General features: G+C 37.3%; 6 protein-coding genes and 1 non-coding gene across 9 annotated transcripts; 4 read left to right on the top strand and 3 right to left on the bottom strand.

Moving 5' to 3' along the window:
* Positions 1 to 2,436: 2,436 nt before the first annotated feature.
* Positions 2,437 to 3,447, bottom strand: LOC110757678 (protein yippee-like At4g27745). Its single transcript, XM_021959375.2, has 2 exons — positions 3,082 to 3,447; positions 2,437 to 2,805 (listed from the first exon to the last, which is right to left on the bottom strand). The coding sequence occupies exons 1-2, from the start codon at positions 3,172 to 3,174 to the stop codon at positions 2,578 to 2,580; spliced, it is 321 nt and encodes a 106-aa protein (XP_021815067.1). The 5' UTR covers positions 3,175 to 3,447; the 3' UTR covers positions 2,437 to 2,577.
* A 581-nt stretch (positions 3,448 to 4,028) lies between these two features.
* Positions 4,029 to 6,423, top strand: LOC110757617 (uncharacterized). Of its 2 annotated transcripts, none has more exons than XM_021959286.2 (4): positions 4,029 to 4,185; positions 4,596 to 4,744; positions 4,837 to 4,927; positions 6,150 to 6,423. In XM_021959286.2, the coding sequence occupies exons 2-4, from the start codon at positions 4,634 to 4,636 to the stop codon at positions 6,281 to 6,283; spliced, it is 336 nt and encodes a 111-aa protein (XP_021814978.1). In that variant the 5' UTR covers positions 4,029 to 4,185; positions 4,596 to 4,633; the 3' UTR covers positions 6,284 to 6,423. The 2 variants fall into 2 exon arrangements, with proteins under 2 accessions (XP_021814978.1, XP_021814979.1); XM_021959287.2 differs by having other exon boundaries at positions 4,038 to 4,185; positions 4,604 to 4,744.
* An 83-nt stretch (positions 6,424 to 6,506) lies between these two features.
* Positions 6,507 to 10,434, bottom strand: LOC110757616 (serine/threonine-protein kinase WNK8). The gene is made up of 7 exons (XM_021959285.2): positions 9,713 to 10,434; positions 9,134 to 9,171; positions 8,706 to 8,933; positions 8,394 to 8,614; positions 8,148 to 8,305; positions 7,641 to 8,037; positions 6,507 to 7,544 (listed from the first exon to the last, which is right to left on the bottom strand). The coding sequence occupies exons 1-7, from the start codon at positions 9,827 to 9,829 to the stop codon at positions 6,754 to 6,756; spliced, it is 1,950 nt and encodes a 649-aa protein (XP_021814977.1). The 5' UTR covers positions 9,830 to 10,434; the 3' UTR covers positions 6,507 to 6,753.
* A 542-nt stretch (positions 10,435 to 10,976) lies between these two features.
* On the top strand, positions 10,977 to 11,050 carry TRNAV-AAC (transfer RNA valine (anticodon AAC)). The gene has a single exon. It is a non-coding gene; the product is annotated as a tRNA-Val (tRNA).
* Positions 11,051 to 11,281: 231 nt separating this feature from the next.
* FKGP (L-fucokinase/GDP-L-fucose pyrophosphorylase) lies at positions 11,282 to 16,139 on the top strand. Its single transcript, XM_021959335.2, has 7 exons — positions 11,282 to 11,665; positions 11,995 to 12,286; positions 12,436 to 12,800; positions 12,993 to 13,119; positions 13,224 to 14,237; positions 14,511 to 15,244; positions 15,518 to 16,139. Exons 1-7 carry the CDS (start codon positions 11,336 to 11,338, stop codon positions 15,914 to 15,916), a joined length of 3,261 nt encoding a protein of 1,086 aa, XP_021815027.1. The 5' UTR covers positions 11,282 to 11,335; the 3' UTR covers positions 15,917 to 16,139.
* A 599-nt stretch (positions 16,140 to 16,738) lies between these two features.
* LOC110757664 (protein LEAD-SENSITIVE 1) lies at positions 16,739 to 19,544 on the top strand. Of its 2 annotated transcripts, none has more exons than XM_021959358.2 (3): positions 16,739 to 16,968; positions 17,109 to 17,296; positions 18,597 to 19,544. In XM_021959358.2, exons 2-3 carry the CDS (start codon positions 17,203 to 17,205, stop codon positions 19,274 to 19,276), a joined length of 774 nt encoding a protein of 257 aa, XP_021815050.2. In that variant the 5' UTR covers positions 16,739 to 16,968; positions 17,109 to 17,202; the 3' UTR covers positions 19,277 to 19,544. The 2 variants fall into 2 exon arrangements, with proteins under 2 accessions (XP_021815050.2, XP_021815049.2); XM_021959357.2 differs by having other exon boundaries at positions 16,741 to 16,968; positions 17,148 to 17,296.
* A 109-nt stretch (positions 19,545 to 19,653) lies between these two features.
* On the bottom strand, positions 19,654 to 21,773 carry LOC110757663 (aluminum-activated malate transporter 10-like). The gene is made up of 6 exons (XM_088249330.1): positions 21,434 to 21,773; positions 21,199 to 21,339; positions 20,857 to 21,129; positions 20,637 to 20,752; positions 20,389 to 20,532; positions 19,654 to 20,297 (listed from the first exon to the last, which is right to left on the bottom strand). The coding sequence occupies exons 1-6, from the start codon at positions 21,771 to 21,773 to the stop codon at positions 19,866 to 19,868; spliced, it is 1,446 nt and encodes a 481-aa protein (XP_088105456.1). The 3' UTR covers positions 19,654 to 19,865.
* Positions 21,774 to 25,470: the final 3,697 nt, after the last annotated feature.

Genomic DNA, 25,470 nt, shown 5'->3' with positions numbered 1-25,470 from the left:
ATTTGGTTGTTTGGATTCTTCTACTTTGTTGTTCTGTCAAGGATCGCTGCCCTCCGATTCTATTGTTTTCTTTTCTCACTAATAAGTCAATGAAGAATAAAGGGTAACCAACCCTTTGGAGCATTTGGCACCACCCACACCTGTAGGTCACTGCTGATGATAAACGTGGGATGGAAGGAGATGGGCAGTTTTTCATATTTATTTATTGAAGGAAAAAGAGAGCGAAAGTCGAATTCTTATTCTAAATAATTAAGTGCTCTACCACTCAAGTTATTAATCTATTTTGTGCCTAACTCGTTCATAAGAACTACATTTAGTTGATCTAACGTGCCTAAAGTTAGTTACCAATCTGGCTTTAAACATGACATCTGTTCCTTAAGGAATGAATAAGGTTGCGTCCTTTGGTGCAAAGGAAATTTTTTATGAGATTTTCTATTTAAACCCCGCACTTCTCTTTGTTCACCCCAATGCTTAAATCATTAAGCTGTAAGTTTTATTATTGTGTAAAAAGACAAAAAATGTCATCCAACTTAATAATTAACCCTAGTACATCTATACATACACCCCACACCCCACACACCCCACCACTCCTCATATCAAGTTTTAGAAAAATACAAACTCCTCTACATCCTATTGCCAAATTACTCCTCTTTTAAAGACATAGAAAATTGACGAGCCTATCTCTTTAAATATGTGTGGGAGTTGATGGAAAGACTTGTTGATTATCAACTCAAAAATACCCAAGTGTTGGAATTCCAGTTGCAGTTCTTGGAGAGAGGTAAAGTTGTTCTCTTTCTCTAGAAAGTATTAAATTTCGGGTTTATGGTTCTATTTGTTTGTGTTTTTTTTGTTGGGAACAAAGAAAATTGTGGGGTTTAAATAGAAAATCTCTTTTATTTCTTATTTTTTCAATTTGGGGTGTATTTAAGGGTAGTTTGGGAAGATAGTGGGGTTTTCTTAGAAATTGTGAAAATTTAAATTAAAAGATGGGGTGAACTAAGAGAAGTGTGGGGTTTAAATAGAAAATCTCTTTTTTATTTATATCAAAGTCCAAAACTCGAGAGTTAAAGCCTTTAATCTAATTCAAACCTTTTATACATGAATCATAGAGCCTTGACATAAGAGCTTAGTTTTTGTGGTATGTAATGATTCTGATTCTTCTATGGCATCACTTTTTTTTTTGGGAGATTCATTATTATACCCAATATATGGGCTTAAACGATATAAAAATCCTACATAAAATGGACTTTAGAAACACATCCAAATCTCATTTACAATAGAACAAAAAGGCTTCGAAAATCCTATAAATTACAAAACTGACATCAATTTCTTAAAACAAACCCAACCCCAAAACCTCATGAAAAAACCCGAAACACTCAATAGGTCATTAAAGTAATTTAATGATCAAAATTAAATTCAATATAGCCACATGTCATTTTTTGGGTTTATTTGTAGAAATTAAATGGTGTATAATTTATCTATATTACTAGTGCTGAGAATGGCTATATAACAAAATATCTCATTCTTTTTTCATTGACATCTCCTTTTCTAGTTTGTGGAATTTATATCTCATAATTGAGAAAGTTATGCATATTCCCGTCACATTCATCTGACCCACGTCTTGGCAGAAAAAACAAAATTCTGGGCAATGAAAATAAAATTTATCAAGAAAGCATTAGTCACGACGAGTAAAGCAAACAAAGATGTCGACCAAAAAAACCAAACAAAGATAAATGGCATCATAGGAACCAGTTAAATCATCATTCGTCGTTATATCGACGAAAATACAAAAAAAGTCGGTGATAATGCAATGATCACTTAATTAGAATATACTTTATTTTAACAACTACTCCATTAGATTAGACAAAGTTAATAGACATTTTGCCTTTAATTAACATCAATCCACAGAATGGACAGATCACCATCTCCTTTATTTTCGTATGCATCCAATCAACCTACACAGCAATGCACCAATGCCTAAAATGAGGGAGAAAGTTAACAAAAAGAATGGACAATCTAAAAAGAAGTTGTGAAGCCCTAGAACAAGAAAAATGCTAAGGCCCAAATTTCCCATCCCTATCAAGGATCAACAATGCACCTTCTCCATTTGATCAGCGAGGCAACATGAACTTCCAAATTTCCTTCTTGTCACCTTCTCATGTATCAAGTCCTCAGCAATACCAACTTCTCCAATCCACAATGGTTACTACCACCTAATTTAGGGATAGGGTAACGTTCTGCTGTCAGATATTTAATATGTTATGTTTTTTTTTAAATTTGTATTGTCAAATTGTTTAATTTTTAGGTTTTTTTTTTCGATAAACTAATATCAATTGTTTGACACATAGTTAGGGTTATGTTCTATATTGTCATATATCTAACATATTATGTTGTCTGACAACCGAATGTGAAACTATCTCACAAAATAAAATGTTCCTTCGTTCATTTGGTTACCTTTACAAGATTATTATTCACAAAGGACACCACAAAGCCAGTTGAATAGACTTCTTTTGTACATGATGAATAGAAACTTATGAAAAATCAAACCAGACGAATTCCACAATCCATTTCAGTATGCTACCAATTCACCTTGACAATCTTAAATTTTTCAAGAACAAACTTTCCTTCTTTATACTTCTGCAATTCCTCATAGGCTTTTACATATTTCCAGCCCAACACCTCCTTACAATCACAGCAGTGTACATCTGCAACTGTGTGCAGGCCTGTGATGAGATATCGGTCCTCTGTAGGCCCTACAACCACATTCATTGCATGGGAGAACAGAAACGCTCTGCCCCGGCTTGCCTATCAAAGCAAAGCAAATAAGAATTCACAAATCAATTATATACCCTGCGTTTATATAAGAATTTATCTGATCATTGATCGTGTGACAACATAACACGTCATACTGTAAAATTAAATTCATTTAAACATCAACAATGGGTAAATGTAACACGTTAAACCGACAAAGAAAGATTTCTACAAACTGAAATATCAAATTTGTAGTCAATTATAACACACACCAGAGAGCAGAGTTTCAATGCATCATGGTGTTTATGGAGAAATCAAACACAAATGCACCTGAAAATCTTTGGAGACAACATCATCATGACAGCAAACATGGTTTTGGCACTTGTAGCAGCCATACAGCCTTGGCCCAGCTAAATCCTCCATTGATTAGGATCTTTGCTTAATATCAATATCTCTTTACTGCTGTACACAAATTACAAAGAGAAAGAGAAAGTCAAATACAAATTAATTGCAAAGCTTGATGTTAGCCATCAAGCCAAAGTCTTCTTCTCCATAAAACTGAATAGCAATCACCCAATTGAAGAACACCATTTTGGGGATCAATTATTGAGATAAGAGTCTAAAAAAAGGATAAAATTAACAAAGATGATTGATGAGAGAATACAAACAAGATGTGTTGGATAAAGAAATGGGGTTGATTAAGACAGGATTGTTGATTAGTACTCTAATCTTTCCAAAGTTTGAAAGACAATAATAATTTAATATATTTTGAAGGTGTTGTGTCACAATTCATCCTTAATTAAATGAAAAACCTAAAGCATTGCTGTTTCTTACTGGGAGACTATCCTTCTTTTCAATACCTACCTACCCATCAGGAAGACTCTGAGAGAGAGAGAGAGGGGTTTTACCGTACCTTTCTTCAAAGCTGAGGGTTTATGAGGGTTTTGGGTTTTTGACTTTCTGAGTAATCGATTATGAAGAGAGTAAAGAGAGTTACAATATGCCTAAACAAGGTAACTAAAAAATCTATAAAAAAATGTGACACAAACAAGAAAGAAATTTATAAATAAAAAACGTAGACAAAAATTAGGCAAAAAAGATAGACTTATTCTTATAGTTTTGCTAACATTTTTTAATCATAGAAATTCTCTAAAAAGCTCCATCAATTAATATTAATATGATAAAATTATTAAAATTAATTTACCATACAAACTGTTTTTTTCCTGTGGAAAACAAAATTACCACACAAATTTTTACAAATTATTAAGAAAACTATCGACTTTCTTTTTCATCATAAAATTTACTAAAATTAAACCTCAAGGCACCGTCTCTTCATCAAATTAAAAGACGACGACTGAGACTGAGATTAGGGTTTCACGCAAAGCCCTGCCAAGTTCACTGGGTCGAACCGATTTCCTCTGAATCCGTGGAAAGGTATGTAATTTAGTGCCGCAGAATTCATTTTATGCATATTTTTGCGGACTTTTGTTATTTTGATGAGTTTTTAATGTCTATGGTGCATAAAGATTTAATCTTTTGCTGAGAATAAATAAATATACTATCTGTGCCTCTTGTATGGGTTTTTCATTTTCTTGATAATGTTTACGTTTGGTTAGTAATTGAAATTGATTGTTATTGGTTCTTGTCAAACGGGTACCTGAACACTCATACTTAGGAGTTAGCTCAACTCTTTTGCAATTTTGCTTTATTTTTCTTGTTCTTAAGTCAAATTGTGTAATGGGTTTTTTTATTTTTAGTTTCCTGTATGTGGTTAGTATTGGTGTGAATTGTTCTTAGTAGTTGCATAAATAAATACAGTATAATGACATGTTGAAATCCAAAAGAATTGCAGAGAGAGACTTCTTGTTTGAAACTTTAGGAAATGGAGTTCTGCCCGAGTTGTGCAAATATGCTGCAGTATGAGCTGCCGAACATGCACGATGCAAGATTCTTCTGTCCAACTTGCCCCTATGTGGCATACGTCGATAGGAAGGTATAGCTAACGATTCATATTCAAAATTCTCTTGTTATGGCGTTTTAAGGGTGTACAAAATGTGATAGCTGGTTTACTTTTTGCACTTGCAGGTTAAGATCAAGAGAAGGCAACATCTAGTTAAAAAAGAAATCCAACCCATCTTTACCCTGGATGACTATAAGAATGCACCCAAAATTGAAGGTTTGTTTCATTTTTCCTGCCCTAGAGGTTTCTTGTTTTTCTCTTTCTTTTGGTTCAAGTCATAATTTCTTCATCAGAGTAGGAATATTTGTTAAAACTGGTCGGAAACATGCTGTTTTGAGCTTATTTCTTGATAAGCAGTTCAGCACTTTTGATGTGGTTACTGAAGTAAAGAAAATTATTTAAATTTTAAGTTCTGAGTTGGGTTGTTAGAGTAATCTGTTAGGTTTTGGTTGGACAAGGTTCATCATCTGAGGGAATTCAGGCTCTTTAGAGGTTATCTGTGAGGGTTGTTCTTGTTTCGTAAAAGGGTTAGGTATCTTATTACACAGAAGCAGACTTTTTCCATATCTTGAGTTCCCCTTGATCTGTTCTTAACAAAGGTACTAGTTTATGGTGAAGATGGCAGGTGATAAGCATTGATGACTATAAGAATCCTTACAAAATGTTATCCAGTTTGGGAACTAAAGGGAAGTAGCTTTCATGCCTTGAGATTAAAGAAAGTTTTTAGAATTCTCCACATGTTTCATCGTCAAATTAAATGAAAATTCGACTTTAATGTGATTGGTGATGGGCCCAATTCTTGAAGATTTGGACTCCATTTAAATGGCAAGAAAAGAGAGAAATCCTAAATAAATGCTTCTACAGAAAGGAAAAACCCTTGGTTGAGGATACGATAGATGAGAGTTAGTTAGCATGGTGTGGTCAGGGTGCAAAATCAGTCATTCCAATGGACCAGAATATGGTCAGAAAGCATGTCACACACAGATGTGGAGGAATATCCAGTGTTATGGAATTTACAATCTTGATAGATGACTTGTGCGGAATTGATGCTGTGAAAATGTTTCTGAAATTGGTTTATTAAGGTTTAGGTTATCTTGAGCTTTGCATGGTATAGCTAAACCTCTTTTCTCTAATTGGTATGAGATCTTGCTCTTGGTTCTACTCTTACACATCTGCAGTAGTTGTCTGTAATGTATCAATCTCAACTGAATCATAAAACTTGATGATGAATGTCCAACTTAAATTACATACAGCCAAGCAATTGGTGCTTGAATATGAATGTCAAAGCTTACGACACTGTCTTATTCTTGAATTCATTTTGTTGTTCTCCTGTTGATGCTAATGCCTTGTAAAATTTTGTTGTACAATTGCGAATTTTTCAAGAGATGAGGTCTGACTTCTTGTTTCTGTGCTTTCTTGTTCTTCTCTTCACTGGCAGAACCATGCCCAAGATGTGGATTTCCTGAGGCAGCTTACAGGACACAGCAAACGCGATCTGCTGATGAAGCAGAAACAAGATTTTTCAGGTGTATGAACAACAACTGCGGACACACTTGGGTTGATTACTCTTAGAAGGAGATCTTTGTGTTCGTAGAGTTGTGATCCGTTTTACTTGCTCCAGTTTTGAGTTTTGGCAAAACTGTGAGGTGACATTGTGGATTGCCTCAACAAAGGGAAATAATACTTAATTATTCATACATTGTGTTGTTTTATCTTTTGCTGCAATGACCATTCTTTCATCATCGCTTCACGATTTTATCAAAGTTATAGTCAAATCTGCAATAAAAAATGCGGCTGAGCGTTCATCAACAAATCCGGTAAACTATTTATACTCATCAAACAAAAGCAAACAGGAAATCAACACAAAATTTAGTCCAGAGAAGGATCACGACTTCTGAAAAAAGTGAGCCGCATCCAATACAAAGGTTAAACATCTTGTCGACCGTTAAATAGAAATACCAGTGAACATTATAAACGCAGATAAAAATGGCCAAACAGGGGGGAAAATTTTTTGAGAAAAAATGGGTTCAGTATGATCTAAATTAGTGAACAGGCACTTTCTTCTTTTCTATCCATCTCTTCCTAGTCACTTCCAATGCTTTCTCCCTCATCCTAGAGAGTTCTTGGAACCAGCGCTGGTACTGTGATTCAATGGTACCAAGTTCCGACTTCAACTCAGCATCCAGATCATTGTCTGCCAAAGACAGTGAAGAACAGCTGCTTGTCAAGCTCATAACCTTTGGTGCTTCGATTTCAAGCAACGGAAACACCAACTTCTCTGTGATCCCATTCACCGGAGAGCATTCCTCTGCATTACTAGCATAGTTGCTTTGAAATTTGATGTCATAAAAAAATGAGCACATGCAGCTTCCAGCAGTATTGCTGCAATCAACAGATTCAGCTACTTTGTCGTTTTTGGTGGAAGCATCATCAACCAGTGTAGCAGACTCAACTGATACTTTCGAATGTTCATCAGCAAAATCAGCAAAGCTTGGATAAGAGGTGATGCCACTGTTACAATTAACTGTTTCAGGGTTATCACAGCAACTACCATCTTGCTCAACCCCGGAACTAGCAGGAACACCAGATAGTGCTGAACCCCACAGGCTGGACATTGAGGGTTGGCCACCATAAGGACTTACAGGTCCGCTTGAGGAATAATCAGATGAAGGCTTCCAACCGGGTAGAAGTTTCATTATCAAGTAATCAATAAACTCAGCAATGAAGGCTACATCATGATCTGTTAACTCCAGTTGTTCAACCATCTCACTCGCCACAGACACTGCAGTATCAGTAGCAAGGTAAAAGAGAAAATGTATGTTCCTCACCTTACCTGTAAGGTACACAAAGAGTCATGTTATTAAATTCCTGCACTGGAACCACACTACAAAAATTTGGATATCCACTCTCTCCCAGTTTGCATACTCACCACATGCATCTGCAATACGCAAGGTCAAGGAGACTGAATCATCGTCATTTTTCATCCCATTTAACCTGAACTGGTTGTTTTTATTTGTCCTTTGAAATTCCAGAACCTGTGGACTTCCATTGTTGCTTCCTGCACATGTGCTTATAGATAGCTGCTTATAATCAGTATCTATGTCCATGGAAAGAGGCCCCGACTTGGGTAAAGTTATTACTTTCAGACTCTGGTTAGGTAACTGTAAGGGATCACGGATTGGTTCCATCGGGTTGTCAGCTTGAAGGAATGGGTCTTTGAGCAGCTCTTTTGCAGAAAGCCTCTCGGATGCTTGAACCAGACATTTCTCAATGAACTCTTTAATTTGGGGGTCATTCACCTTACCAAGGGATGCAGGTTTAATGCCCTGCAATATAACATACCAGAAATTAGATACCTAGGCTATCTAATGATTCTACTTCAAACAGCCACCAGAAAGAATAATGATGATAGTTCTGATGATTTTCGTCAACTTACAGAGGTAACCTTCTTAAATATTTGAGCAGGACTTTTGCATTCACTATATGGATACTCAAAAGTAACCATCTCTAACATGCACATCCCGAAAGAGTATATGTCGACGAGTTCGTTATACTCTTCTTCATAGAGCTCTGGAGCCATAAACTCAGGAGTCCCTTAAGGAGAGTAGAAAAAGGAAAAATTTCAGTACTTATTTGGTCAGTTAAAATTAAGAGATGGCATCTGATGACATAGATTTCTCACCAATCACACTTCGAGCAGTAGGTTGTTGCATAACAGTTGCCAATCCCAGGTCTCCGATTTTAACTTCTCCATGATTTCCATTGATGAAAATATTGTCACATTTTAAGTCTCTATGAATGATAGGCGGGTTGTGACTGTGGAGAAAGACTAAACCTCGGAGAATCTGCCTCGCCCAATTCCTTATGGCCTTCGTATCGACATTTTTATACTTCTTCCGGTACCTGATAACCAAAAGGTGCATCATCAGTTCAATGGCATATAGTGCAGCCAAGCAATACAAAGACAGAATGAGAAACAATTAATAGAACATACTGCCTTAGACTTCCAGATGTGAAGAGCTCAGTAATCATGTTAATAGTATTTTTGTGGTCATCCACCCAGGAATTATAGAACTTAATAATATTTTCATGATTCAGTGATTTCAGCAGATGAACTTCAGAGTACAATTTTTCCAAATCTTCTGGTGATCGCAAGACAGCATCAATCTTCACTTGGTTCCAAGCGACTTCTATTCCATCAACTTCATCAAATGCCTTGTAGCTGCAGAACGAAATGACAAATCCAAGCGAAAAGCCAGAAAAATTGCTTCAAGTTAACAAAATATAACTTCCTAAATGTAATGGCTTTCAAACCAAAGAAAGAAAAGAAAGGCAATGACTTTCCGAAAGAAATAGCAATACAATGAATCTGAAGGAGGAAGAAAGAAAGAAATTAAAGAGAAAAAGGTCTCAGAACCATACACAGTCTTGAAGGCACCCTTGCCCAAGATTTCATTGTACTGTTACCAAGAAAAAGAGAATAAATGAATCAAAGAAGAAATAAGGACTGAATGAGAAAAACAAAAACAAATTTCTCATTTCTAACAAGCAATAACATGGGCAAGCTGGAAGCAATAAATTATCTATATAGTCAGGCAAATTGGCTTGAAAGTTAGCTCAATCTGATAATTAATAAAACAAAGGACATGCAAAATTGAAAAAAAAAACCAGATTCAGGGAATGATAGATAACAATTTATGTCAAGAAATTATATGAAGCAGAAGAAGATACTGATTATGGAGTAAATAAATCAACTATGAACAATCAATACTAACTTAGATTAAATCAATGGCTTGAGCCAATATATTTGCATCAAACGTGACCAATTACAACATGAATGTCAATACACCAAAACCATACAAACATATCGACAAGGAACAAAAAACAAGATTGCAGATTGAAAACCAGCATTCACCAATAAGCACAATCTAAATTTCAATAAGATATCAAATTCCGATTAACATTTCCAATCCAAAATGCAATTCAAGTTGTGACAAATACCCGAACATATCGATTGCTCGGGTCTCTCTCTACATGATCGGCCTCTTCATCGGGAGGCTTCACCTTCGAAAGCATTCCATTACTTGATGGTGGAACCAAACCAACCCCTGTATCCATTTCCTGTGAAGAACCAAACAGCTACCAGAAAGACAAGGACTTTTTATATAATTTGTTTTCGCTTTATTAAATAGTTTTGTGGGTCAAATTTTATTCTTTAAAAAGTATGTTCTCTCATTCAGCTAATGGGAGCAATCGCGGTTGATCGGGTCAACAACCGACGACGCTCATAGAAGGCTTCGGAGGCAATGCAGAAGGGATCGAATGCCGATTGGAAGCGAAATCGGCATTCGATGTCAATGGAGTGAGGCAATGAGCCGAGAGAGTTCAAGACCCCAAGTTCCATACAAATCGATTTTCTCATTCTTTACACCAAGCCCATCACAACCCACTTGAGGAAATCCATCTCTTAAGCAAACCCAAGTCTCAGAAAAGGCTCTCAAAAGTGCTGGAAGTTGAACATTGGGATGACCCAGATGAGAGAGAGAGCGAGAGAGAGAGAGAGAGGAGGGGTGCAATTCGACCGTTTGAGATTGAGAAAGGACCAAAAATCTGAACCAAGAAAAAAAGCAAAAGAAAGAGTGTGAACAAAAATGGGTTTTGGAATTTGAGAGAGAAGGTGGAGAGGAGGAGAGAGCGGGTATGCTGGATTTTGATTTCGGAGACGTGCGAAAATGAAGGTCACAACAGACATTTGTGTGGTCCTTTGCCTTCTTTTTTTTTTTTTTTTTTTTTGAAAGAAACAAAAAAAATTGGTTAATTGTATTTGTGGGGCCCAAGTGCAAGTAATTCTTTCCATCACTAATTCTAAACAACCGGTGATGATATTAGGGAAGAAAATTTTAACCCCCTCAAAGGAAGCATAAAATGGTTTTGCATTTTTCACTATTTATTTTAACATCACTTTCGAATCAAAATCAGTAAATTAAATTGGAGACGTGAGTTAAGTTAGTTGATCAGATAATAAGTCTGCCACCTTATACTCAAATTTAAGTTCCCCTCCTTCAATATTAATTTAGAATAGTTTAGATATTGTTTGTACATAAAAAATAATCAATCAATAACTTTGAATTATATTTTTCATGTCATAAAATTTTATATGAATGCTTTCACCGCAAGGTATTTAGATACATACATGCAAGTTGCAACACATGAACCAGAGACCAATATGTTATAAATAAAAACAAGAGAGTACCAAGAGCACAAAGGTTTCGTGGTGTAGTTGGTTATCACGTCAGTCTAACACACTGAAGGTCTCCGGTTCGAACCCGGGCGAAGCCATCGTGATTTTTTGAACCCCATCAACATGTTTGCTGTTTTAGACTTGAGTTTTCGACCAAAAAAAAAAAAAAAAAAAGACTTGAGTTATACGACGAGTCGTATGCTTTCAATTATTAGACAACGACAATTTAATTATCACAGCCCAATCGCCACGTGTACAGTTTCTGTTAAATCATTGGTCGGTGCATCTGCGAAGGGTGCAATGACAGCACTGGTACAAATTTCTCCATCTTCTGAAAGTCTCACCTTTTTTTAATTTTTTATCTCTCTGCACACTCGCAGAAAATGGAAACCCGCAGAGTCTCTCGATCCCGACAGAAGGCTGACGTGGCAGGCGTGCTCCGGAAATCATGGTACCACCTACGGCTGTCGGTGAGGCACCCGACCCGAGTTCCCACGTGGGACGCCATCGTCTTGACGGCGGCCAGTCCCGAGCAAGCCCAGCTCTACGAGTGGCAGCTCACGCGCGCCAAGCGGGTGGGCCGCATAGCCGCCTCCACGATCACTCTGGCAGTGCCCGACCCCAATGGCCAGCGCATCGGCTCCGGCGCCGCCACCCTCCACGCCATTCACGCCCTCGCCAAGCATTACCGTACAGTAGGCCCACACTCCGAGGTAAGCATTGTTCTGAGCTTGGCATTGGCTGCATTAGTGATGTATGTGATCAAATTTATGAACTTTGTAAAATTGTGACGTGGGTAGCAAAATTCTGACTCTACAGACCAAAGAGTAGTTGCAAGTTGCAATTTTTAATGTGGGTTGTTCAGTTTTCACACAACAGCTAAAAGGGTGCTTAAATCTATCAATTTTACAACAAATTGAAGAATAAAGTTGCCGACTTTACTATAATGTCATTAGCAAGTAGGAACTTTGAGTGCTGCCCATGTTTTTTTTTTATATAATAGTTTCTGTGCGGTAATCTGTTTCATTTCGAACACTAACAGGTGGCAACTACAAGCAATGGTAGTTCTGGGTTCTCTGAGTCTCATCGAAGTCCAGAGGATGAAGTGGATGATGATGATCTCTCGCAAATGGTTAGCTTCATTGCCAAAAGGCATATATTATTGCTACATGCTGGAGGTGATTCTAAAAGGGTCCCCTGGGCAAACCCCATGGGGAAAGTTTTCCTGCCACTTCCGTATCTGGCAGCTGATGACCCTGATGGGCCAGTCCCCCTGCTTTTTGATCATATACTTGCAATTGCTTCTTATGCAAGACAAGCTTTTAAAAATGAAGGTTATTTGTTTCGTCTACTGCATTTTAAGTGAAATTGAACATGAGTTAGATATATCAATGACACTCACATTGTGGCATTTGGTAATGTTACTGAGTCATCTCTCACAGCATCATATATCTTCGCGCTAATGATGTTTCTATCTTCTCAGGTGGAATATTTACTATGACTGGAGATGTACTTCCATGTTTTGATGCCTCTAACATGGTGCTTCCAGAGGACACATCCTGTATCATCACTGTTCCCATCACCCTTGATATTGCGTCTAACCATGGTGTTGTTGTGGCATCTAATAGCAGAAATGTAGAAAGAAGTTATACTGTCAGCTTAGTTGATAATCTCTTACAGAAACCTAGCTTAGAGGAACTTGTTAAGAACAATGCAATTCTTGATGATGGTAGAACACTTCTTGACACTGGAATAATAGCAGTTAGAGGTAAAGGGTGGGAGGAGCTTGTTGCACTTGCTTGTTCCTGCCAACCAATGATTTCAGAACTTCTAAAGAGTGGAAAAGAGGCAAGTTACTATTGCTAGAGGAACTTTCTGTTCATGCCGTCCTGCTAATGTATAGTTTACAATAAAGTCAACTGGACTATTATTGTAGGCTTTGTAGTTATATAATGCGCATAGATTTCTTTTAGTGTGTGATTTCCTAGTGATTTTTTGAGAGCTTTTAAAGCTTTAATAATATCCATATATTTTTTGCAGATGAGTTTATATGAAGATCTTGTAGCAGCTTGGGTACCTGCAAAACATGACTGGTTGCGGCTACGCCCCTCAGGCGAAGAACTCGTCAGTAGATTAGGAAAACAGAAGATGTTCAGCTATTGTGCTTGTATGTGTATCCTTGATGCCAGTATCCAAATCTTATTGTTTTCATCTATTTTCTATCTGATTTTTTATTTTCTATATCATTTCTGCTTCTTGATTTCCCTGCAGTTGATTTGTCGTTCTTACATTTTGGAACCTCAAGTGAAGTTTTGGATCATCTGAGTGGAGCTAGTTCGGTACTGGTCGGTCGAAGACACCAGTGTTCTATACCAGCAACCAATCTATCTGATATTGCAGCATCTGCTGTTCTTCTTTCTAGCAAAATTGCACCTGCTGTCTCCATTGGGGAAGATTCTCTTATATATGATTCAACCATTTCCAGTGGAATACAAATTGGTTCCCTGTCCATAGTTGTTGGTATTAATGTTCCATCAGTGAATGATACTGCTGCTGAAAATTCATTTAGGTTCGTACTTCCGGATCGTCATTGTCTTTGGGAGGTTCCGCTAGTAGGACGCACCGGAAGAGTCATAGTGTATTGTGGCCTTCATGATAACCCCAAAAATTCAGTCTCTAAGGATGGAACTTTTTGTGGGAAACCCTGGAGGAAGGTCTTGCATGATTTAGGAATTCAAGAAAATGATCTATGGAGCGCAACTGGTACTCATGAAAAGTGTTTATGGAATGCAAAAATATTCCCTATTCTTTCTTGCTTTGAAATGCTAAATTTGGCGTCATGGTTAATGGGCTTGAGTGATCAAAACTCAAAGCATTTTCTTTCATTGTGGAGAAGTTCACCACGTGTCAGTTTAGAGGAGTTGCATAGATCAATTGATTTTTCAAAAATGTGTCAAGGCTCCATTGATCATCAAGCAGACCTTGCAGCTGGAATTGCTAAAGCGTGCATTAAATATGGGATGCTTGGCTGCAACTTATATCAATTGTGTGAAGAAATTCTGCAAAAGGAAGATTTAGGAGTCAAAATATGTGAGGACTTTCTAGGTCTTTGTCCCGGACTCTTGGAGCAGAACTCTAAGATTCTTCCCAAAAGCCGAGCTTACCAGCTTCAGGTTGATCTTCTTCGAGCATGCAGCAATGAAACAACAGCTTGTAAGTTGGATCACAAAGTTTGGGATGCAGTTGCTGATGAAACTGCTTCAGCTGTAAAATATAGTTTTAAAGGTAGAGTCAGTTATTCATATCTCAATAATGCCATGATTGTATAAAATTCGATAGGAAAGGACAAAAAGAAAAGATAAGATAAGCTTTCTCCATCCATACAACAATGACTTTGAATATTCATTCATTTTTGTCATCCTTTCTTTCTAAGTAATCCCGTCCTCATTTTAAACGTAGATGCTATTCTTTTTGCATCTCATGTCTGATGTCTAATAGTCCTTAATCTTTAAAGGACCAGAAATTTACAAAAAACTTGTTTTAATCCATGGTCTGTAGAGTATCTATTTGAGGCACCCAGCGATATCCCTACTCCAGTTTATAAGGACAATGATTTTGATGGCTCTGCGGATCATTCTTTCCACCCTAGAAGGGTGAAGGTTGAATTACCAGTTCGTGTGGATTTTGTTGGGGGTTGGAGTGACACGCCTCCATGGAGCTTGGAGCGTGCTGGTTCTGTTCTGAATATGGCAATAAGTTTGGAAGGTTCTCTTCCCATTGGAGCCATCATAGAGACGGCAGAAACAACTGGTGTCTTTATTAAAGATGATGCTGGAAATGATATACACATTGAAGACCTAACCTCAATTGCTACTCCATTTGACGGCAATGATCCCTTTCGGCTTGTCAAATCCGCACTGCTTGTGACTGGCATTATTCATGAAAGTGTTGTTGCATCCATGGGCCTGCAGATCAGGACATGGGCCCATGTTCCTCGTGGCAGTGGTTTGGGGACTTCTAGTATCTTAGCAGCTGCAGTTGTGAAGGGACTTCTCCAGATTACGGATGGAGATGAAAGTAATGAAAATGTTGCAAGACTTGTTCTTGTATTAGAGCAGCTCATGGGAACAGGTGGTGGTTGGCAGGATCAGATTGGGGGTCTCTATCCTGGTATTAAATTTACTGCAAGTTTTCCTGGAATCCCATTGCGACTGCAAGTCGTCCCACTTTTGGCTTCTCCTGAGTTAATTTCAGAGTTGCAGCAACGCTTGCTTGTGGTTTTTACTGGTCAAGTATGTGGCCCCTTTCCATTTCCACTGTAAATATGCATGATAAGGCTTTTCTCGCATAAAATAAGTAAATAACAATAGAAAGACAGCATTACACAATTGCATATTCAGTGGTGAAAAGCATCAAGGTGAAAATTGAGAATCTTGTTCGACACACACTTTTGATTATTGTGCCTTCATATATGTTGCTTTATTCTGTATGTCCACGTTTACAAAGAAAACATCTCTTTATCTGCATGTATTTGAAACTTGTAATGTAGTATGACTTTTGTGCAGGTTCGACTTGCACACCAAGTCTTGCAAAAGGTGGTTATCCGATATCTTCGAAGGGACAACCTTCTTGTATCCAGCATCAAGCGGCTCGCTGAGCTGGCTAAGATTGGGCGAGAAGCTTTGATGAATTGTGACATAGATGACCTTGGGGAGATAATGTTAGAGGCTTGGAGGCTGCATCAAGAACTCGATCCTTACTGCAGTAACGAATTTGTCGATAGACTTTTCGGATTTGCACACCCCTATTGTTGTGGCTACAAGCTTGTTGGAGCTGGGGGTGGAGGCTTTGCCTTGTTGCTTGCCAAGGATGCTAGGCACGCAAAGGAACTAAGACATTTGCTGGAAGAAGATTCGAGTTTTGACGTCAAAGTATACAACTGGAGCATCTTCTTAGATAATTAGGAGGTGCATTATTATTCTTTAGATTGCTTCTTAGCTTTTGTACATTCTTTAATATATATATTGATATTGATATTGATATGCTCACTCTATTTGTTGTAGTTTCATTTATTTAAGTCTGTAGAATAATTTCTGGAGAAGTATTGTGTGTGTAGTATTTGCAAATTATTCAAATTTGTATTTGCATTGAAATAATAAATAGAAGAAATGTATGAATTTCAAGTCATTGATTGTGCTTTAATAGTTTCGAATTCGTAATATCACATTGCATTTAATAATTTTATATACATTGTATCTAGTAAATATCTTTACAATTTTTTCATTCAATGCAAGCTTATTATCAAAATCCAAATTCATTTTTTCTTTAAATATAATTTTTTCTCACATACACAATCAAGATGTCATGAGAATTCGAACATGAAATCTCTTGTTGTCTGCAAGTCAAGGGTCTATTTCTACCTCCTCGGAACCTTTTGCATAAAAAAAGAAAAAAGGAAAAAACCAAAAAAGAAAAAGGGCGAGCCACCAGCCAAGTGGCAAAGGCAAACAATCATAAACATGAACATGTATAACGTGGAAGTGGAACCAAGGCAAAGAATCCAAAGCGTTTCAGAATTCCTTGCCTTCTGAACATAAAAAAGCAAATCTTTTCCCCACAAATTGTGTTGCTAATGGAACAAAACAAACATCACCATATTAAAAGAGTTTGATTAGTGATAGGCTACAAAGGAAAAAGAAAAAGAATAAGAAAAAGAAAAAGGAGAAGAAAATGACCTCCACATAATTATAATGTGGAGCCACTATCCAGTCCTTTTTCTCTACTGCAATGCCTACCTGTCCATCCAAAACTTAAAAGACCCTAGTCAGAAGGCAGAGAAAAACAAAAAAAACACACAGAGAAAAGAGAAGGGTCATCTCATCATCATCACCATTCATGACCCATCATCTTCACCATCATCAAATTTGGTCATGATTGATGACCCATGAATGAAAATCCAAGAAATGTATGATGCAGATACATTTTTTTTGGTGAAGGTCGTTTAACTGCTTCTTTGGTGAGCCAATTGTTTTCTGCCGATGCCATATTTAATTAATTAATTTTATTTTGTTGGTGTTGTAGAGTCCCAAATGTTCAAACTTTTTAGCAGTTATTCTATTTTGTGGGTCACTAGGTCTATTTAAAATTTTTGTACAGTCATTTTTATACATGCAAGCGGTTGCTTATGGTGTATAGAGTGGTATAGTGGAGAAGAGGCAGAGAGAGCCAGTCAACAGAGATAAAGGGAGAGATGGGTCTGCTCACGAACAGGGTTGAGAGAAACGAGATCAAGCTTGGAGACCACATCTACACCTACAGAGCTGTCTTCACCTACTCTCACCATGGTCTCTCTCTCCCTCTCTTTCTCTCTCTTACTCATTTTGTTGTTTTATTTTCTGCGTATTTAATTGTGTATATGCTTTTCAAGAATTACACAATGTGGGTTTATGGCGTGATGCGATTTCTGGGGCTTTCCATTTTTTTTCCGTTTTGTTTGTATCAATATGCTTTCTGGGTTTCAATTGTCTTGAACTTGAATAGCATTGACTTGTGTTTCATCCAAAGACTTTTTTATTTTTTGGTACGTCTTTCCCAATTTATGTCATTCTGTAGCTGAATTGTGGTATCTTGATTCCTTGATTAAGGCCTCTAACTAGTCCAAGGAATTGATGCTTATTGGATAACTTTGTTATGTCATTCTTTCAAATCATGGTGATTGGATAATTGTTGTGTGATATGACTGAATCTTGTATAATGTTTTTGTAATTCTCCATTTAATTGCTGGTGAATGTAAGGCTCTTCGATTTCTACTGGTCGATTTAGGTGTGCCATGATGAAAGCTGATTGCTTGCCTTCAAAATTGATTACTTTTTTGTTATTTTGCCTTATTGCTAGGTTAACTGATAACCTTAAGACCAATACAATAATTCTTATGCTGCTATTTCTCTTGGCATGACTCCATAGCCACCATGAAGCTTGAAATTTTCCAATTTTTTTTTTAAAACTCTGACCTCATCAAATTTGTTGCAGAAAGGATTCTAAGCAGTAACTGCTATTTCAAAGAGTATTTGTTCGATGGTTTGTATGGCTCAACAAAAGAAAAACAGAATTAGATACTAGTCTTGTTGAGGGATTATAGTTTGTTTCTCCTTCCTTTCTTCTGTTGTCCAATATTCAATTGTCATTCGGGCTCAAAACAGAAACCTCAGTCGATATTGTCACATACGTTCCCAGATCACTGGGTAGCGAAGTAGATCTCATATAAATTCTTGTGAATGTATTAAGATGACTTCTTACAAGGTACAACATACTACGAATTTGCAAAGTTTACTTGGACATATAATGTGCAGCATATGTCTGAGTTTGTGCAGCAGAAGTCACTCTCCGGAGGTTTGATCTATGTAAAATTGTAAATGAAAGTAGTAAAACACAATGACCTTTCAATTATTTGTGCCATCTACCATGACATCATTTATAATATCATTTCCAGCTCATTTATTTCTCTTTGCAAGCATTCATTTTGCGTTGTCCTTTACGAAACTAAATCATCCAATGTTTAGGCATTTGAACTTGTTGCTATCTTGTGTAATTCTTATGCTTGGATCAAGTTTAATCATGAGCTGTATGGAATATCATACCATGCAGGTATATATCTTGGGGGAAGCAAGGTGGTCCATTTTAGGCCTGAGAGAAATTTGAACTTAAGCACTGAAGCATCATCTGACGTTTATGATTCAATGTCCTGTCCCACCTTTCCTGACTGTGGATTCAGGCAACCCAACAGTGGCGTTGTCCTCTCATGCCTCGACTGCTTTCTCAAAAATGGATCCCTTTACTGCTTCGAATATGGTGTTAGCCCTTCAGTTTTCCTCGTAAAAGTACGAGGTGGCACATGCACCACTGCAGCATCTGACTCCCCAGAAACGGTTGTCCACCGTGCAATGTATCTTCTTCAAAATGGATTTGGCAACTATGACGTGTTTCAGAACAACTGTGAAGACTTTGCTATGTATTGCAAAACTGGTCTCTTGATAGTAGACAAGCAGGGCGTTGGTAGAAGTGGTCAAGCTTCTTCAATCATCGGTGCCCCATTGGCAGCCATTCTTTCTTCTCCTCTGAAGTTGTTGATGCCAAGCCCAGTTGGAGTTGCTACCATGACAGCTGGTATGTACTGTATGAGCAGGTATGCAACCGACATTGGTGTTCGAACCGATGTGATCAAGGTGGCGGTGGAGGATTTGGCTGTGAACTTGGGTTGGGCAGATGACAATGAGGAGGAGGTGACTGAGGTTGAGGAGTCGTCTATGACACAGATTACCAGATGATGTGAACATGGCCCTAGTGCAAGTGAAGTGCCATGAATTTGCATGTATAAATTGGTTGTCAGTGTTGAATAAAGCATTTGTCGACAATAATGGCCGAAGTTCTGATGTGGGTTTACAAACTCATTTGTAATTGTCACATAATAGCTTTCTAGTTATGCATGAAATGGATGAAAACAGTGATTATATGGTTGTCCTAATTGCTTTATCGTTGTTGTATATGATATTTATTTATTTTTTCAATTCAGCGGATTCCAAGATTTTTATTTCAGGTCAGGGAGGATATTTGTTGCCATGCTTGGTGTAGAACTATAAACCAGAGTAGGGTGCATTGCTTAGATTCATGCAATTTCCATAATGAAATCAACACGATATTTTTCTTTCTTAACCCCAAATTTACAAAGAAATTAGATAAGAAATTTCGAAGCAACACGAAAACTTTTTAAATTAGATCTGCAGTGTTCTTCAGTTCAAAAAAAAGAAAAGAAAAAGAAGGGCTATGTTCACATGGGCTTATTTACTGTACATACAAGTTTTACAGCGACAGAGAACTCTGCAAATATAATCATGTATGAAATCAAATAGACACATGCTAATGTGGGGTATCTGAGGAGGGCTTGTATTGCTTGGAATTTTCTTGCAGCGCAGGCTTCATCTCTACCTGGCCTGCTAGCTCATTAACTGCATCAACAATTCCATTGATTCTTGCTGCATTTTCAATCAGCAAAGATACTAATGTGGTCACTGGAAGAACCTCCACCACTGGTGTTATGAAGGATTCTCCTTTGCCATCATCAGTGTCTTCTGGTGTCGGTGCAATGAGGCCGATGGGCACAGATTTCAAGGAATTTTGAAGTTCCTGCACTGCATTGTTCATCTCCCAAACCAAAGAGCCCATGTCAGATGATTTTGTCATTGTTTTAATTGTTTTTGCCAATTCTCTCAAGATATCTGAAGAATATTTGTTTGTTGTCTTGCAGGCATTGCTGAGATGCTTCTTTAGCTGTCCAATTCCAGCTGGTGTCTGGCCATAATAATATGTAACTTACAAGTTAGAAGCTAATGATATAAAACAATCTTAGTAGTGATGATTCGTTTTGAGGTAAAAGACCAGCCTGGGTTTCTGACTCCATGCAACTGCTGAGAGCCTCAATGCAATAAGCACAACTACGCATCGATGCCCCGATCTTGAGGTACTGTTTCCATGGATGTTTAAAGTTGAAGCTGCCATGTGCAGGCTCCCATCTTGCAAGTTTAGCCTGCAAAATTGTTCCCCCAGGGGAAAAATAAAAATGAGCAATGTCTGTATAGGCAACAAATCAATCTTTAGTAACTGAGTGAGCCACTTCACTCAGCCACTTACCCAATTGTCTTCTGTTGCCTTTGAATCAAGCACACATTTATACCCTTTGATTTCCTTTGTAGGACAATTGTCTTCAGTCACAGCTTCATTATCTTTGAAGTACTCCAAGACATGTCCTGTATTTTTGAAGCTAACAAATTAAGTATTGACATTACTAATAATATATCCTTTTCTGCAGGTGGTAAGGGAAAATGAAATTTGGTATTGTAATTAGAGATACCATCCAAGGAATCAGCCAGTTTCTCCAGGTTACGATAGATCAATCTGTGAAGCTCATCACCAGCCCAAGTGGGGTAGAAAAGCATGCTAATTAGAATGCAAAAGGAGGTCCCAACGCCAATGGTGGACAATCTGTCGTAAGCCAACTCAGATAATTCACCAACACGATATCCGGAAACTGAAACTAAGCTGAAGGTGAGGATGAAGATCAGAGCACCGTAATCAAATCGGGATTTGACAGACGGGATGAATCGAGAGAAGGTTGCTGCTGAAGCTGCAAGGATAAGCAATATTGCATAAGTACAGTTTGTTATGAGTCAGAAACTTGAACAGTTTCACTTACCGAAGAAGAAAACTGAGATTCCAATAATTATGGGCTCAAGCTTTTCTCCTGACTTATAAGCAATCCAGTGGACACCCAAACCAAGTGATCCAGCAAGAAAAGTTCCTGCTGCTCTATTTATGCTTTTATAGAGTGTAGCACCTGCAATGACAATGACATGTATTGTGCATTTTACTTTACAATGAAATTTGGAATTTGAAAACTATTTAGAAGGGCACACTAATTGCATACTCACCCACAGTGGATTCAAAAACTACTACAACAGTCATAACTGCCCACATTGCATTCCCTCCAACACTTTCATACAAAGACCTCATATAGTAAAAAAGTGACACAATTGAAAGAGCCAACCCTACTTTGAGAGCATGGATGACCTTTTTGGGCTCAGCAACTCCTAAATCCCATGCCTTCAGTAAAAACCTCCATACTTCTAATCTCAACCCTCCAAGCACACCCTTCAACTCGAGCCAGACCTTATCGACTATCCCGGATTCTGGGACTAATACATTTGTTGTCCCATCAGGAACATTGATCCCCCAGTGCAAATTCCCTGACACATCCTTTTCATTCACCATTTTGGACAGGACTCACAAGAACAATGGAATTTGGGTTTAGGGTAAAATTTCCACTAAGATAGTTGTTTAGTGGAAGACTTAAGCTTTCTTGGTCTCAGTTTGTTGGTAGGCTTTTAGGGTCCAGTTAGTAGCCATTGCTTATATATTGCAGAGTCAGAGTGGAAATTTTTGACACATTATTTGTCAGAATTTTCAATTCCTTAAGCACAATGCTCTTAGACAATATGGCCAAAACTTGATAGACATTTGCTAATTAGCGTCATCTCCATTATGTGTTAACTTAATGGTTTTGAATTAACAATATCTTGGTGCTGTTATCTTGTTAGACAAGTGGATAATATGTTAATTAGTACACAGATCACGCATGTATAATTAACCTAAAATCCCATGAAAAACATGACCTAATTTATTCACACTTGTTTATTGACATCAATGGAACTGAATATATATGATTTGAAAAACAACTGCAACTAAGTTTTTTTCTCTCTTAAAGGACAGATATTTTAGTGGATCTATTACATCATAAAACGCATTATCAAAAGAAGGTACATACATACTAGGTTTTATATCTTCAGCTTTTAGATTCTTAAGAAATAGAGGCTGAGAGCAATCCATGTCATCTTTGATAGAATTGGGTTGATATGAAGTACTTTTGTATAGCATTTTCTATGTGTTAGTGCTACATCAGCGTGCCAAAATGTCATGGCATTCAACTTTGCTGCCACTAGCCAAAATCAATCCCCATGAAATTTATTATTAGGGATTCCGAGCCTCTACATTTAATATGTAACTTTCTCATCTTTCTTTAATATGGTAGATACATTATTTCTCATCTTTCTTACAGATCTTTAGGGAGTGAAAGTTCAAATTATTACTTGTTGATTAAGAATTGATCAATGGATTAGAATCAATTCCAAATGTCAACCCACAAAACAATCTTATCCTCCCAAAGCATGTCCTACCTACTTATACCAAGAGAAATGATGAACTGAACTTGAACAACAACAATAATATTGAACTTGTCAAACCCATTGAGGACATTGATGATACTTTTAATATAATAATAAGAGAAATTTGCATAAATACCACATGAACTTGTAGGCACATGTGTTATTACCATATGAATTTTTAATTTTATTTTTAACCACCTGAATTTTGTAAGGTGTTGTAATTCACCACCTACATATAACTTCGTTAAATTTTCCATTAAGTTTAAGGGCATTTTCATCAATTAACTATAATTAAAAATAATTATAAAAAGAGTGTTGCTAAACGAACCCTAAAATTAACTGAGTACACCTTACTATAAAAGTATATATTGAATTACTGATTTACCCTAATATAAAATGACCAAAAAAGATATATGGAATTGTGAAACAAATATAATTTTAATAAGTACACCCTACTAACCATATTCAACCCTAATCAAGAGATTACTTGGTGCCCATCTTTGTGATCCGCGAGTCAGAATGGCTTGGAGCAGATGAAGCCTTCCTTCTTTCTTCTCAGAACTATTTCTCTGCATATTGATTGGAGAGTTTCTTGATGTTTCTTGATGTGAGTAACATGTTTCAATCTATTATGTACACTTTAGAATCCAATTAGTCTTTAATTTTGCATATAAGCTTGTATACATAGTGAAACTACGTGCTCCTGCGTGCTTCTGACCTCCACTCAAACTTGAGCCTCTTGGTCCTATGTTGGTTTTGTATCCATCTGGGAGATTTCTGATAAATTCATTTGCATTTGCAGTTCATGCTGCATCCTCTACCATTTCCATGTTAATTTTTGCCAACAGATCCTTGTACCCAATATTTTCAGCAACTGTTCCTGAAAAAAGTGTCTAATACATACAAAGTTACCAACATAATATTATGATTTGGACAACAAATAAAATATTATAAAAGATTTATTAAAAATAAAGAAGAAAGAAACTATATTTCGGAGACACATCTACCGGACAACTTTTAGAAGGGTGCTGAAAATCATATGAAAAGTCAAAGATTTATAAACACTATTTAAAAAAATCAAGCTGAAAATCAACTATAAAATAATGCTACAAGTATTAGGGTGTAACAGGAGTATTTTTGGTAGTTCTATAGGGTGTACTTAGTTAATTTTACATTTTAATTAAAATATTAGGGTGTACTTAGATCATAGGGTGTACTTAGTTAATTTTAGGGTTCATTTAGCAGCACTCTTATAAAAAACATAATACATATATATATATATATATAAAAAGTTAACCTAATTACACCAAGCCTCCCCACCCCCACCCCGCAACACCCACACCCTCCTCTATATACCCTATGCATAACTCCTTTAATGTGAGTACTTGATTGCTTAAGTATTTCTATTGTTATGCAAATCATACTTTATTCTCATGTGGGATGGGACTAATAAAGGAGAATTATACATTGTGGAATAGGATGAAATCATCAAGGGACTATAAAGCGAACATATAATGGTTGTTGGTGATGAGTTCCAAATTAAACTTTGGGACATGGACGATGACAATGTGAACCTGGTTTTTTTTTTTTTTTTTTTTTTTTTCTTTCGCATCTTTCTCTGCAAATAGCATTAATTCTGTAAGGGAAAAGCATAGTTCCATAGTTCCATGTCATCCAACACTTATTGAGCTAGTGACATCAGGTATGTCAAGCCCTCACAAAAAGGACATTCGACAGAAGAGGTGGTCATGGTGTTCTGGGGCTGATTTTCACATATGATCACCATAAGATCAGGCCAAGGCACAACCTGTTAGTATGAAATTGTGTTGGCATTTCTTAAAACTTAGTATAGGTTTGGAAGTGTCATTTAGCCAGAGGGTTGAAGCAAAATTGTTGTCTCTAATTTCCAGAAACTGCAGGATTATTGAAACAGCTCAACAATCCTCGAATTCCAGAATTGTGAGTCCAACACGTATGAGACATTTGATCTAAAAGGTAAGACATGTCATTTTTCATGCACTCATATAGGAACGTTTTTTGGAATCCAATATGATTTTATTTCCTTGATCCTCCTTGATTTTAATCAATTAGAATCCTTTTAGGAGTGCATCTCATTTAGGCATATTTTTCATTATCTTTTGTTTATTCTTTGTTTCCTTTTATTATTAACTTTTTGTTGTCTCTCAAGTATCTTTGATTTTCTATCACATTTTGGTTGCTTGGAAATCATGTTTCAGTCATATCACAATATCAAGGAGTCAAGATACCCTCAATAGTTGACTAGGCATATAAGGATTCATTTGATATTGTGATTGTCACATCCCGAAATCGGCTCCGTCGTAGCACGATATTGTCCTCTTTGGGCCCCCCTCTCTGCCCTCACGGTTTCGTTTCTGAGAGCTCACAAGCAACTTCCTAGTGTGTCACTCATCCTGGGATTGCTCTAGCCCCAACTCGTTTAACTTCGGAGTTCTCATGACTCCGAAGCCAGTGAGCTCCCAAAAGGCTTCATGCTAGATGGAGGTGGGCATGTACATATAAGGCACATCACCCATCTCCGTTGGTCGATGTGGGATCTTATAATTCACCCCCTTAAGGGCCCGACGTCCTCATCGACACACTCACACCACACGGCATAGTGGCTCTGATACCAAATTGTCACATCACGGGATCAGCTCCGCCGTAGCACGATATTGTCCGCTTTGGGCCCCCCTCTCTGCCCTCACGATTTTGTTTCTGGGAGCTCA

The sequence above is a fragment of the Prunus avium genome, chromosome 2 (genome assembly GCF_965620075.1).
Source record: "Prunus avium chromosome 2, drPruAviu1.hap1.1, whole genome shotgun sequence".
Taxonomy (NCBI): Eukaryota; Viridiplantae; Streptophyta; class Magnoliopsida; order Rosales; family Rosaceae; genus Prunus; species Prunus avium.
Note: the sequence above shows the minus strand (reverse complement) of the source record. Positions and strands in the feature narration are given on the sequence as shown.

Coding starts and splice junctions, on each gene's coding strand:
- LOC110757678 (XM_021959375.2), bottom strand. CDS start 3,174: ATGGAGGATTTAGCTGGGCCAAGGCTGTATGGCTGCTACAAGTGCCAA. Junction 2,806..3,081: donor TTGTCTCCAAAGATTTTCAG/GTGCATTTGTGT, acceptor TTGCTTTGATAG/GCAAGCCGGGGCAGAGCGTT.
- LOC110757617 (XM_021959286.2), top strand. CDS start 4,634: ATGGAGTTCTGCCCGAGTTGTGCAAATATGCTGCAGTATGAGCTGCCG. Junction 4,745..4,836: donor TGGCATACGTCGATAGGAAG/GTATAGCTAACG, acceptor TTGCACTTGCAG/GTTAAGATCAAGAGAAGGCA. Junction 4,928..6,149: donor GAATGCACCCAAAATTGAAG/GTTTGTTTCATT, acceptor CTTCACTGGCAG/AACCATGCCCAAGATGTGGA.
- LOC110757616 (XM_021959285.2), bottom strand. CDS start 9,829: ATGGATACAGGGGTTGGTTTGGTTCCACCATCAAGTAATGGAATGCTT. Junction 8,615..8,705: donor ACATCTGGAAGTCTAAGGCA/GTATGTTCTATT, acceptor TTTGGTTATCAG/GTACCGGAAGAAGTATAAAA. Junction 7,545..7,640: donor GCGTATTGCAGATGCATGTG/GTGAGTATGCAA, acceptor TGTACCTTACAG/GTAAGGTGAGGAACATACAT.
- FKGP (XM_021959335.2), top strand. CDS start 11,336: ATGGAAACCCGCAGAGTCTCTCGATCCCGACAGAAGGCTGACGTGGCA. Junction 12,287..12,435: donor ACAAGCTTTTAAAAATGAAG/GTTATTTGTTTC, acceptor CTATCTTCTCAG/GTGGAATATTTACTATGACT. Junction 15,245..15,517: donor TTGTGGTTTTTACTGGTCAA/GTATGTGGCCCC, acceptor ACTTTTGTGCAG/GTTCGACTTGCACACCAAGT.
- LOC110757664 (XM_021959358.2), top strand. CDS start 17,203: ATGGGTCTGCTCACGAACAGGGTTGAGAGAAACGAGATCAAGCTTGGA. Junction 17,297..18,596: donor CTTCACCTACTCTCACCATG/GTCTCTCTCTCC, acceptor CATACCATGCAG/GTATATATCTTGGGGGAAGC.
- LOC110757663 (XM_088249330.1), bottom strand. CDS start 21,773: ATGGTGAATGAAAAGGATGTGTCAGGGAATTTGCACTGGGGGATCAAT. Junction 20,753..20,856: donor ACTGGCTGATTCCTTGGATG/GTATCTCTAATT, acceptor TCAAAAATACAG/GACATGTCTTGGAGTACTTC. Junction 20,533..20,636: donor AGGCAACAGAAGACAATTGG/GTAAGTGGCTGA, acceptor ACAATTTTGCAG/GCTAAACTTGCAAGATGGGA.